Genomic DNA, 12,771 nt, shown 5'->3' with positions numbered 1-12,771 from the left:
TTTAAACCCAGCGGGACAAAACCAAAGTAACATTTAAAGTTTTTGAATCAGACCTTTTCGTTCAACTTAAACTGAATCAGCTTTTCAGAGGAATGTTTTTTCAACCCACTGTTTCGACCTCTGACCTTTAACATTGTGATAATTGATGATCTCTGATCTTATATGTTTTTGCTGTCTGATATGAGCCTGAGTTGAATGTGTAACACAGTGAAACTAAATGAGAGAAAAACAGTGTTTTGCTGGAGTCTGGTGTGTTGAGGATAATCACGTTATTCAGCTGAGACTCCGAGTGGGTGGCCCCGCTCTCTCTCCCATGGGAACCTCACTCAGCCTGCTGTCATGTGCCTCCTCACCCCTCCCTCACCCCCTCAGAGGACTGAGCTGCAGTATTATTACTGTAATCCTCACATTTACTTTCAATCAAATCTTATTTGTGTAGCCCATATTCACAAATCACGATTTGTCTCCGAGGGCTTAACATCCTCTGTTCTTAACCCTCAACAAGAGTGAGGTGGATTTAATGTTGCTTGTGGAGTTTTTAGAGTCAAAACAACTTCAACAGTTTGAGCTTGTGTGCGTGTGTGTGTGTGCGTGTGCGTTATTGACGAACATTCGAAAAATAAATCTACTTTCAGGCATGAAATCAAGTCCAGACACTTTCCAGAAACAACGCCGAGGGGCTGTATGTGAGAACTCAAACGTCCAAGTCATTGTGTCGTTCAGCAGGACAGAAATCCCCCCCCCCCCGGGTCATCTGATATCGTGCTGCTAATATTGGCCTCAGGACTACATTTGGCTGCCAGTTGTTGTGTTGAGTCACATCCAGAATATTCCTCTGAACACAGGCTGAGCATGAAGCCTGGTTCATCGTATCCTAACCTCTTAACCCTCGACACGTTCAGGTGCTGCTCTGTTTATCAAACAGCTGAGCTCCTACACAAAGTCATTCGCACGCAGCATTAGCATCGAGTGTAGGAAGCACACAGCGTCTGGTCGTTAGCTTCTGCTGAGCGTCACTGCCACTGGTTAGGCCTAAGTTAAACAGATTTATGTATCTACTCTCCATACCTGTCAAAGATAGGAGAAGAACCTTCACTCTCTAATAAAACTGTACGACCAGCGGTGTTTCTGCAGCTACAAAAAATCCATCAGAGTGAGACATCTTAGAGTTTCATCTTTATATACAGTCGCAGATTGTCTTTATATACAGCCTACAAATATTACTTGTGTGTCGGATGAAGGTTTAGATTGTGATGTGAGTCTGTTTAAGTGATCCTTTAAACAGGAGTCAAACTGGTTTATGTGTCCACACAGTCGGAGAGGAAAAAACTACTGAGGTCAGCATTTAAATTTAAATCTGTGACACACACACAAAAACACACACACCCACACAGACAGAGTCTGGAGACAGATATTTTTACCTGACCAGTCTCCAGTGGATCCAGTTACAGCCCTGATCTCGAGACGGGGCCTCCCAGCCACGCCTCCAGGGCCTGGCGGGTGCGTTCTTGGCGGGCCGCCTGAAGTGTTGAACTTGTTTCCGACTGAACAAACACGTGTTGATAAGAAACGTGTGAACAGGGTCACGGAGTGTGGAGGTAAAAACTGATCTGTGGTCGGTGTCACTTCAAACACTGGACACGGACTGAACCTGGTTGTCCCCGGGTCGCATGTCCACACCTGGACTCGTCCCTCAGGACCAGTCTCTGTCTCTTTGTCTGAGAGGAATGTGATGCAGAGGTGTGGTGTAACCATAGCAACAGCAAGACACACACACACACACACACACACACACACACACACTCTCTCTACTAAACAAACTGGTGCAGCCTTTCCTCACACATGTTCTCTGATAGACCAGGGTTCACACTTGTTATTGTCCTTGAGAACCAGAACTGAAGCCTTCAGGCTCAACACAGAGTTACTGATGCTTCTGTGAGGATGAACGTCTCACCTGCTGTAATTAAACGACCGTGGTGTTACTTCTTCCTCTTCCTCTCAGGACTCTGAGTCTTTGGACCGCTGCATCCAGACGTCTCTGTCCGACCTCTACCCCCCCTTCCAGTCCACGTCCTCCACCGTCCTCTGTCAGGTCCTCAGTGTGGTGGAGAGCAGCTACAGCGGAGACGGCCTCCGCTACCTGCTCCACTTCCTGCTGCCCGCCAAGAAGGTCCTGCAGACACTACAGCAACATGCCTGTGTGAGTATTACACAAGTTTAAAGCTAAATCATCGGAAGTTTAGGTCTTATATATTTTTGAAAGATTATGAACTAGGTTTAAAATATGTAGGTAGGTCTTAATTATGTTACTTCCATCTTGCTTTAAAATGTTATTAGCACGCTGTAATGAAACTACAAACAACTCCTTTGTCTTCTCCTTTTAGGTCGAGAATGTGTTGGTGGGGTTTTATTGTGTCATGGTGGAAAACAAACTGTAGATTGTAGTTAATAAATTTTAACAACTTTACTCTGTGATCAACTGACTCTCACTGATGACTCAAACAGACTCCCCGCCCCCTCGGGGCGTGTCTCTTCTTGCCTGTTGAACACCACACGTGATTGGCTGATGTGTCATGCTTGGCTAAGGTGACTCGTGGGAATGTCACTCACCTGCCTCTGCTGGGCGTGACCTCGCCCACAGACAGGAAGTGGGGGGGGGGGCTGCAGTACCATGTGTCACAGAGACATCAACACACAGTCTAACAGCGTCGTTTAAATCCCCTGAGCTTCACTGAACCTCTCTAGCTTCACCTTTATGTTAATATTCACACACCTGTTTCAAAGTGAGTAAAGAGCTGATCAGGTTTAATTCTTCATCAGTCGTCGGGTGTTTGTTCAGAGGATCCAGTGAAAGAAAAGAATCAGGAGGAGTCGACTTCACTGGAACAATAAGATCCTTTTTTTAGACTCAACAGGTTTGACTCTGAGGAGTGAACATTTAAAACCACCTGATTCACTGATTCATGAACAAACTGTTGCAGACGAAGTTCCACTCACTAGACGTTACTTTAACTGGAGTTGCAATGAAAATATGCTTCAACAAAATCAATAATCTACATTTCTCCTCTTCCTCCTCTTCCCCACCTCTCCTCCTCTCCTCTTCCTCTCCTTCTCAGTGTCAGTACAGTGGAGTCTTGTTTCGTCATGAAGGCTGGCCTCTGTGTGTCCATGAGAAGGTAATCGTTCAGCTCTGTCCTCTGGACCAGCGTCTCCTGCGTCCAGGAGACTTTTATCTGCTGGTGTCTCCTGCGGCTGCTCCTCCTCTTCGAGCACACAGCGCCTCCTGCAGGAGCAGCGTCGCCTCCTCCCCCAGCCTGCTTTTGTGCAGTGTGTCGGCAGGCAGCCGGCATGTGGAGCGGCAGGAAGTGTCGGAGTTAGCCCTGCGGTCACTCTTCAGCATGGCCTGGCTGGACTCGGTCAACAGGGAGAGGGAGCAGCGAGGAGCGTCCAGGCTGGAGCGCTGCGTCCTCTCTGCCAATGGAGACGTCTTCAGGGTTCCCTGGGAGGACCTCGTCTACCCACAGTTCCTCAGCCGGGCCCGGACCGCCCGGATGGAGGACCACGAGTCTTCCATGAAGGAAGAGTTAGTTTCTCCAGGTCGAGATGTTAACTCTGTGACCCAGCAAGATGTGAAGCTCCTCCCATCCCAAACCAACCAATCAGCTGCTAGCAGCGAGGCCGAGGACTCGGAGGGCGAGTACGTGGAGCTGACGGAGCTGACGCTGCCTCGCTTCTCGCCACAGAGGGGTTCCTTAACCCAGTCCATCAGCCTGCAGCTCCAAGCAAGGACCAGTTCACACAACTCAACACACACACCTCACAACACACACACACCTCACAACACGCACACACATTCTGCTGTGAGCCTGCACACCTCAACACACACACCTCACAACAAACTAACACCTCACTGGTCCGGTGTGCGGGTCAGTTCTCACACTGGACTTTGCACCAAACTCATCGAGGAAAACTTCAAGCAGGACACTTGTGGACCTTTTGTCCTCAGCCCCGTCTCCCCCCCCGACCTCACCCCCACGTCCGCTGCTCCTCCTGAGGTCGTGGAATCCTCCATCGTTCAGTCAGAGCAGCCGGCCAATAGGGAGCAGACACAAGGTACTGATTCAGTCTGGAGTGTGACGCTAAACCCTGAACCTAACAGCAATGGACAGAGAGAGGAGGAGGAGTTGAAACAGGGGAAGCAAAGGAAAGAGGGAGAGATGGAGGAAAAGAGGGAAGAGGGAGAGCTGATGAAGAGGCAGGATAGGAAGCATGACACGTTAGGTTCAGTGGATGAGGCTGTAGAGAAGGAGGAGGAGGAGGAGGAGACACATACTGCTGAGGAGGGAGAAGACATGGAGAAGGAGGAAGATGAAGGTGAAGCGATGGATCGAGAGGAAGAGTTGGAGGAGGAGGAGGCAGAGGAGCTGGAGCTAGAGGAAGAAGTTCAGGTTATAATTGTGAAGCAAAGTCAAGAAAGAAGGGAAGAGGAGGAAGTGATGAGAGAAGAGGAGAGAGGAAAAGATAAAGATGAAGAACAGAGAGGAAAAGAGAGAGGTCGACAAACGCACATCGATAAAGAAGCCACACACTCTGAAGACTCTTATTCTGAAAATAACACACTGCACACACACTGTGAAGACTCTTATTCTGAAAACATACATGGCACACCCTCTGAAGGGTCCAACGCACTACCAACACACTCCAAGGACTCTTATTCTGAAAACCCTTCCCCACCAACACTGTCCAAGGACTCTTATTCTGAAAACCCTTCCCCACCAACACTGTCCAAGGACTCTTATTCTGAAAACCCTGCCTCACCAACACTGTCCAAGGACTATTATTCTGAAACTACACAAAGAACACACCCTGAGGACTCTTATTCTGAAAATAACACACTGCACACACACTCCAAGGACTCTTATTTTGAAAACACAAACATGCAAATACACTACAAGGACTCTTACTCTGAAAATCACACACTACACACACACTATGAAGAGTCAAATTCTGAAAACAGACATGGCACACTCTCTGAAGAGTCCAACGCACTACAAACACACTCCAAGGACTCTTATTCTGAAAACCCTTCCTCACCAACACTGTCCAAGGACTCTTATTCTGAAAACACACAAAGAACACACCCTAAGGACTCTTACTCAGAAAATAATACCCTACACAAACACTGTGAAGACTGTAATTATGGAAACATACATGACACACCCTCCGAAGAGTCCAACACACTACAGACACAGTCTGTGGACTCTTTTCCTGAGAACCCACTACAGACACAGTCTGTGGACTCTTTTCCTGAGAACCCACTACAGACACAGTCTGTGGACTCTTGTTCTGAGAACCCACTACAGACACAGTCTGTGGACTCTTTTCCTGAGAACCCACTACAGACACAGTCTGTGGACTCTTTTCCTGAGAACCCACTACAGACACAGTCTGTGGACTCTGTTCTGAGAACACTGAAATTTTTCCTGAGAACCCACTACAGACACAGTCTGTGGACTCTTGTTCTGAGAACCCACTACAGACACAGTCTGTGGACTCTTGTTCTGAGAACCCACTACAGACACAGTCTGTGGACTCTTTTCCTGAGAACCCACTACAGACACAGTCTGTGGACTCTTTCCTGAGAACCCACTACAGACACAGTCTGTGGACTCTTGTTCTGAGAACCCACTACAGACACAGTCTGTGGACTCTTGTTCTGAGAACCCACTACAGACACAGTCTGTGGACTCTTTTTCTGAAAACTTTTCAGAACAACCACTTTCCAAGAACTCTTATTCTGAAAACCCTTCACTACAAAGTCAGTCTGTGGATTCTTATTCTGAAAACCCACCTCAAACACTCTCTGTGGACTCTTATTCTGAAAACCCACTACAAACACTCTCTGAGGACTCTTATTCTGAAAACCCACTACAAACACTCTCTGAGGACTCTTATTCTGAAAAACCATTACAGAAACAGTCCAAGGACTCTTATTCTGAAAACCCACTACAAACTCTCTCTGAGGACTCTTATTCTGAAAAACCACTACAAACACACTTAGGGGACTCCTATTGTGAAAACACTTCACTACAAACACATTCAGAGGACTCTTATTCTGAAAACCCATTACAGAAACAGTCCAAGGACTCTTGTTCTGAAAACTCACTACAAACACTCTCTGAGGACTCTTATTCTGAAAAACCACTACAAACACACTTAGGGGACTCCTATTGTGAAAACACTTCACTACAAACACATTCAGAGGACTCTTATTCTGAAAACCCACTACAAACACAGTCTGAGGATTCTTATTCTGAAAACCTTCTACTCACACAGTCAGAGGACTCTTATTCTGAAAACCCACTACAGAAACAGTCCAAGGACTCTTATTCTGAAAACCCACTACAAACACATTCTGAGGATTCTTATTCTGAAAACCTGCTACAAACACAGTCTGAGGACTCTTATTGTGAAAACATTGAACCGTTAATACACTTTGAGGAGTCTGAAGTGATGGATCCAGACTCCCTGAGAACTGAACCTAAGTCTGAACATGGAGAGAAGGAGGAAGAGCAGCAGCAGGAAGAGGAGGAGCAAGAGGAGTCCTGCTGTGAGGAGGTTGGTGGAGGAAGAACTGCAGATCGTCAGACTGAAGGTACAAACCTGTTTCTCCTCCTCACTGTCATTCTTGAAAACATCATCTTTCTGTTCTCATTTATCTTCTCCTCCTCTAATTGGCTGAATTACTCCTCCTCCCTTTGTTGTCCCTCCTCCTCCACCAGTTCATTTCTCACACTCACGTGTTCGAACCATAAACTGTGAATAAAGATGGAACATTTATCTCCACTTCCTCAAATAATTCAAAATATCACTAATACGAACGCTGCCATCTTTTGGGGACGATGCTGTGGCAGATCAAGGAATGGAGCTGCCCATCTGCTAACATGGAGGAGGTGGGGTTTATGACCTGTAGTGCAGCCAGTCTCCTGCGATCCAGATGACTTGGCTTCACTTTGGGAGAGCTGTCATGTGTCCCACCATCTTTATTTACAGTCTATGAATCTGACACTTTTCTCAAATGCCCTGTGTGGATGATCGTTTCATTAAGACACTGTGTGTGTGTATGTGTGTGTGTGTGTGTGTCCTCTCCACAGGTCTCAGCACTGAGTTGTCTTCTGTCCATTCAGCTGATTCCAGTCCAACAGAACCACAACAACCAGCTGTCTGTTCACAGACGACTGGTCCAACTGTCCCAGGACAGTCCACCCTCTCCTGTCCATCGCCTCAGTCCAGCTTCTACAGTGTGCTGCTGAGCTCTGGAGCTCTGTGTCTGCCTGGTGAGACATCAGACTGTTTCAGTGTTTTTTAAAGAAGAGTTGTTATGCAGCTGATACCTAAACACGAACCCCATGAGTTGCATGTCTGTAAAAAACACTATAACATGAAGTACCATGACTCATTAAAACATGATGATGATGATGATTTTTTCTCCTCGTCTCCTGCAGGAACCAGAGACAGAAGTGGACGAGCTCTTCTCACCGCCTCAACCAGCAGCTCCATGTGGTCGAACCCTGATTGCGAGCGGGCTGACCTGCTCCGCCTCCTGCTCTATTACACCTCCACCCTCAGGTAGGGACCGCACCTAGTTCTCAGTTCGACCTCAGGTCACTGTACTGTTGTGTCCCTCTGATGTCATTTCCTGTGCCGAGCAGGAAGGAGGTGCGAGCGTTGGGGGTGACGGTGCTTGTGGACGCCCGCAGAGCAGCTCCTGTCCCCGCCCTCTTCTCTGCCCTCATGTCCCTGCAGGTGAGTCGCCTGTAGTCGTGTTTACCTGTAGTTATTTACTTTGACTGAACTCAACATAAAAAACTGACATTTCAACAAAATGTGAATCGACTGTGTGTTTGTGCAGGAGAACACACCAGGCTCCATCCACAGTGTGTTACTGCTGGTCAGCAGAGACTCCTCCTTGGTCCGTCTGGACAGAGCCGTGATCACACAGGTAACTTTGACACATGAGCTCAGTCACACACGTGATCTGTGATGAGACTGATCCTCGTTCACTTTACCTTTGGTTTGTTCTTTAACAACGAGACAACCGACATATCTGTGGGTGGATGTGGATGAAGGACTTTTGTCGTCATTTTAAATGGATTTGATCAGAACCTTTAACCGAGAGAAGCTGCAGTTAAGACTGCAGTGACGGCAACTATTCCCATGATCTCACACAGCATCACCGTGTCTATAAACTCTGTCCGTTATGGTTTTAATAGACAGGCCGCTAGTGGCAGGAAGTGATGTTGCTGTGTCGTGTTTACACTGAAATCAGGTTTGTCATTTACATGATGTTTCACAAATCAGGTGGAGGTGTTGCATTCTCTGAAGTCTCTTCAGAAGCACGTGGAGCTCCAGCAGCTTCCTACAGAGTTCGGAGGCTCCTTCAGCTTCAGTCAGCGCAGCTGGCTCTGCTTCAGATCGGTCAGTACACACGTCAACACGTCAGGAGACAGGCAGCCTCACCTAGTGGAGACAAGGCAGCCTCACCTAGTGGAGACAAGGCAGCCTCACCTAGTGGAGACAAGGCAGCCTCACCTAGTGGAGACAAGGCAGCTCTCATCTCTTGTTTTATTTGAAAGCGTTTTCACACTTCACCTCCACAGACTGTGTGTGTCCTGATCAGTTTCACCAAGAACTTCATTGATCAATTGATCAGTAACTGTTTAAAAAATTAATGAATTCAGTTTTATATTCAGCTTCATCTAAGAGAGATATATTATTGTTTAGATGATTTTATTTATGTATGTGCCATCGTTTGTCTCATTAGTGAAAAGGTTTCTCTCTTTTTATTTCCTGTTTCCGTCAGAGAGTGGAGCAGCTGACCAATCAGTGTGAGGACGTCATCAAGCTGCTGCAGAAAACCATCAATACCCTGGAGAACACACCTCTCCCTGCTGCTGCTCAGGTAACACACACACACACACACACACACACACACACATTCAGTGATGTTATGACCTCATCAGTTCAAATGTAAAACTTTTAATTGCATCTCTCAGTTTGACTGAGTGGGACTCTACACTAGAGTCATCTGGTTACCACGGAAACCAGCAGTGTGCTGTATGTGTCCTCTGTAACCTCCTCTCTCTCTTTCCCAGGATGCCGAGTTGCTGCTGTCCCGCTGCAAAGCGGTGATGCGTAGTGTCCTTGAAGATGGCCGATTGGTCCGGTTACAGCAGGAGGGCGGGGCCTCTCTGTCGCGGCTCCGCAGAGAGGAGAGCGTTATCAGCGCGACAGAGGATTATAGGGCGGAAGTGGAGACGGTGTCCTCTCTGTACGATCAGGTGGACGAGCTGCTTCACCGCCTCGTCACGCTGTCCAACTCCAGGACGCAGCAGCTGAGCTTCATCCTGGACTTCAGGAGTCTGGAGCAGGGCTTCACCGAGGTCCGTGTGAGCACGCTCAGTTTACACCCTCCACTCACACACTGATCATGTTAATGTGATTAATGTGAACAGGACTTTAAATCTGTAAACATCACAAATACAAAAGTTGTGATCAGTGAAAACAAAGATTGTCTCCCGGTGAGATGCATCACTCTTTATTTATTAAGGCCCAGATCTGTGTTCTGAGTCAGTCTGTCCAGCAGAGGGTGCTAATTACATGACTTGATTTCAGTACATGTGAGAACTATCACAGTCTGTTATGATCTGTTTCAGTCACTTTAACGATCCACAGTTCGACACCTCAGACACTGACGAGGTGAATGACTGACACGTTTACCTGTGTGATGCGTTCAGGTGAGCTCCTGGCTGCAGGACGAAGGAGAACCTCGTCTGAAGAATCTGAATGAACCTGAAGATTCTCTGGAGCTGCTCAAAAAGAAACAGACGGACTTCAAGAACCTCAACACAACCGCTCATGTACGACACACACGCTTGTACAGTGGTGTTATCTGGTGTTGTCCGTGAAGAATCGTCTTGTGCGCTGACCTTGTCCTGTCTCTGCAGGGTTACTGTAAACGGGGAGAGGCGTTGTTGAGTCGTCTGGAGCTCTGGGGAAACATGTCGTCAGCGGACCTCAACATTTACAAGGTCAAAATTCACTCTTTCTGGGCTCAGCTTCAGGATTTCTCTCAGCGGATCAACGCCACTGAACAGACCATCGAGCGCGCCGTTCGACTCTTCAGCTTCTTGGACCAGGTACGGCTGATAATGTCACACCTCATCAATGGCCTCATCACTAACGTTTCTGCAGCAGGAAGTAAACACACTGCAAGACTTCAGCTGAGGGTAGAGAGTGGAAAGGGGGAGGAAATATGACAATAATGGTCAAAGTAAGAAAGTAAGAAGTGTCAGAGGACAAAGAGGAGCCATTGGGTCAGGGCAGAATTATTGATTTTATTTTTCTTTTGTCTTGTCCTTTCTCTTTCTCACTCCTCTTCAGCTAACTTCACAATATTTGCCTCCAAATTATCAGTCTTCTACTGTTTCTGCTGCTGTTTCTGCTGCTTCTTCTAAAGATCTTTTAACCCATCAAGACTTAAGGGGCAGAATAAAAACGCACTCTTTGGTGTTGTTTAAAAACACATCAAACCTGAGGGTTTTCTGAAGAGCTGTCAACCACAACAGCTCATGGAACTCATTGAAACAGATGTAGTGTTGTTCTGCGTCACCTGAGCTGAGTGAAGACGAGATGTTTTAAGATGAAGTAGTTTTGTGAATCAGAGCAGCTGTTTGCCCCCTCATCCCCTACAGTGAAGCTGACAGCGTGTATTGAGGCCAGATGGGGAGAGTGTCCATATAGTTTTGTATACTAGACTCAGGCGTGTGTGTGTGTGTGTGTGTGTGTGTGTGTGTGTGTGTGTGTCAGGTCAATATCAGTCGACAGTGTATCAGAGTGGAAACTTCATAATAAACTACAGTCACTTCACTGCACAGGTCAACACACACAGACATATACAAGCAGAAACGCATACATATATATATATATACACACATATACACAGTGTGAGACAGTGTCTGCTGTAAACCTTGTGTCTCCACATCATGGATTTATTTTTCAGGACAACTTTATTTTTGAAGCTTCTCCAAACATTCTCCAAACATGACACATGCATGTGAATTAATGTTTACAGAGAGAGTGTGTTGGTGTGTGTGTGAGAGTGGGTGTGTGTGTGTTGGTGTGTTGGAGTGTTGGTGTATGTGTGTGTTGGAGAGTGGGTGTGTGTGTGTTGGTGTATGTGTGTGTTGGAGAGTGGGTGTGTGTGTGTTGGTGTATGTGTGTGTTGAGAGTGGGTGTGTGTGTGTTGGTGTGTTGGTGTATGTGTGTGTTGGAGAGTGGGTGTGTGTTGGTGTGTGTATGTGTGTGGGAGTGTGTGTGGTGTTGGTGTATGTGTGTGTGAGAGTGGGTGTGTGTGTGTTGGTGTGTTGGTGTATGTGTGTGTAGAGTGGGTGTGTGTGTGTTGGTTGGTGAGTGTGTGTTGGAGAGTGGGTGTGTGTAGTCCAGGTATTACTCCAGTGCCAAGTTTTCCCTTCTTCCCCTTTTCACTCCTTTCACAAAGTCTTTGTTGCCGGGGTGACACCCCCCCATTCCTTCTCTTGGGACCGCCCATCTGCCATTCAGCCTGTGAATGTGGTGGTGGGGGGTGGTGTGTGTGTGTGTCTGTGTGTGTCTGTGTGTGTCTGTGTGTGTGTGTGGTCAGGATGCCGCTCTTTGCTCAGTTCAGTCAGGCTGCAGCTCTTCACCAAGACACAGAGGTACGCTCTCCAGATATCTTACTCACGTTTCCACACAGACGCAGTTTAATAGTCGTGCAGCTCGTGTACAGTTGTGTTGTCTGTGTGTGTATGTTGCAGCTATTCAGTAGTTTAAGAAGGCAAGTGTTTGACTCCAGAAAGATCTTTGGTTTGAGATGCTCCACTCAGCTCTCACTGTGTGTGTGTGTGTGTGTGTGTGTGTGTGTGTTCGTGTGTGCGTGCTCCATGTTTTTAAGTGCTACTGAAAGAGCGTGGAAGTTGAAACACTTCTACAGAGTGACGACATTTTGGTTGAATATTCGGAAGATCCGTGGTTTTCTGTTTGTGTTTCAGTTGATGTCAATCTGTGAATTTATAATCCTTCTGATATCTACGGAACCCGTTTTAGTTTCGTCGTCGTCATGTTCCTTGTCTTTATCAGTGCTCATCTCGTCGTGTTGTCTCCACCTGTAGATCAGTTTAATAAAGTGAAACCTTTGACAGGAAGTTGTAAAATGTTAAACCAATACCATTAGAAAAGCTTCTCTCTATCTGCCAGTGGTGAGAACGTTTATGTGGTGACACCAGCGCCATCCTGTGGAGGCTCAGATCCACGCTTGCCTACTCAGAGCTGCGGTGACTACAGGTCGTACCTCCGATGGAGGCGGAGACTCAGTCCAAGACTGACTCAGGAGGCTGACTCCACCCACACTCAAACTCATCACTGTTTCTATGGTTACGACTGGCATCCTCACTACTCTGGACTTTTCCAGCATCTAAATCAGAGTCCGGACTCGTATTAGTTTGAAAACTCTGGGGTTTGTGTTTTAGTCTGGACGAACAGAAACTGAGACTGTAAACGATATCGCAGACGCTCACGTTCACTAACTGATTGGTTCTTATCGGTCACATGACTCGACTACCGGGGAAAGCATTGCTAACACATTGACGGTTACACCTCGTTCGATGTTCCTCGTTCGTAGTATTTTCAGTAACTAAGCAACCAACGGCTGAGTCCACAATCTGCTTCCTGTTT

At 47.0% G+C, this 12,771-nt stretch overlaps 1 protein-coding gene across 3 annotated transcripts in view; it reads left to right on the top strand.

Annotated features, from left to right (window-relative positions):
* Positions 1-12,771, top strand: part of plekhg4 (pleckstrin homology domain containing, family G (with RhoGef domain) member 4) — a 42,441-nt gene that overhangs the window by 21,962 nt on the left and 7,708 nt on the right. For 2 of the 3 annotated variants that reach the window (XM_035184846.2, XM_035184929.2), the window contains 11 exons: positions 2,003-2,200; positions 3,117-4,113; positions 7,155-7,337; positions 7,506-7,629; positions 7,713-7,806; positions 7,913-8,002; positions 8,362-8,478; positions 8,864-8,962; positions 9,156-9,443; positions 9,798-9,920; positions 10,008-10,199. In XM_035184846.2, the coding sequence (XP_035040737.2) occupies positions 2,003-2,200; positions 3,117-4,113; positions 7,155-7,337; positions 7,506-7,629; positions 7,713-7,806; positions 7,913-8,002; positions 8,362-8,478; positions 8,864-8,962; positions 9,156-9,443; positions 9,798-9,920; positions 10,008-10,199 (2,505 nt within the window). Of the gene's footprint in view, positions 1-2,002; positions 2,201-3,116; positions 4,114-5,484; positions 6,656-7,154; positions 7,338-7,505; positions 7,630-7,712; positions 7,807-7,912; positions 8,003-8,361; positions 8,479-8,863; positions 8,963-9,155; positions 9,444-9,797; positions 9,921-10,007; positions 10,200-12,771 lie in introns of those variants that run through there. The other variant, XM_047342831.1, reaches the window with a different exon arrangement.

This window comes from Hippoglossus stenolepis, chromosome 1 (genome assembly GCF_022539355.2).
Source record: "Hippoglossus stenolepis isolate QCI-W04-F060 chromosome 1, HSTE1.2, whole genome shotgun sequence".
Taxonomy (NCBI): Eukaryota; Metazoa; Chordata; class Actinopteri; order Pleuronectiformes; family Pleuronectidae; genus Hippoglossus; species Hippoglossus stenolepis.
Note: the sequence above shows the minus strand (reverse complement) of the source record. Positions and strands in the feature narration are given on the sequence as shown.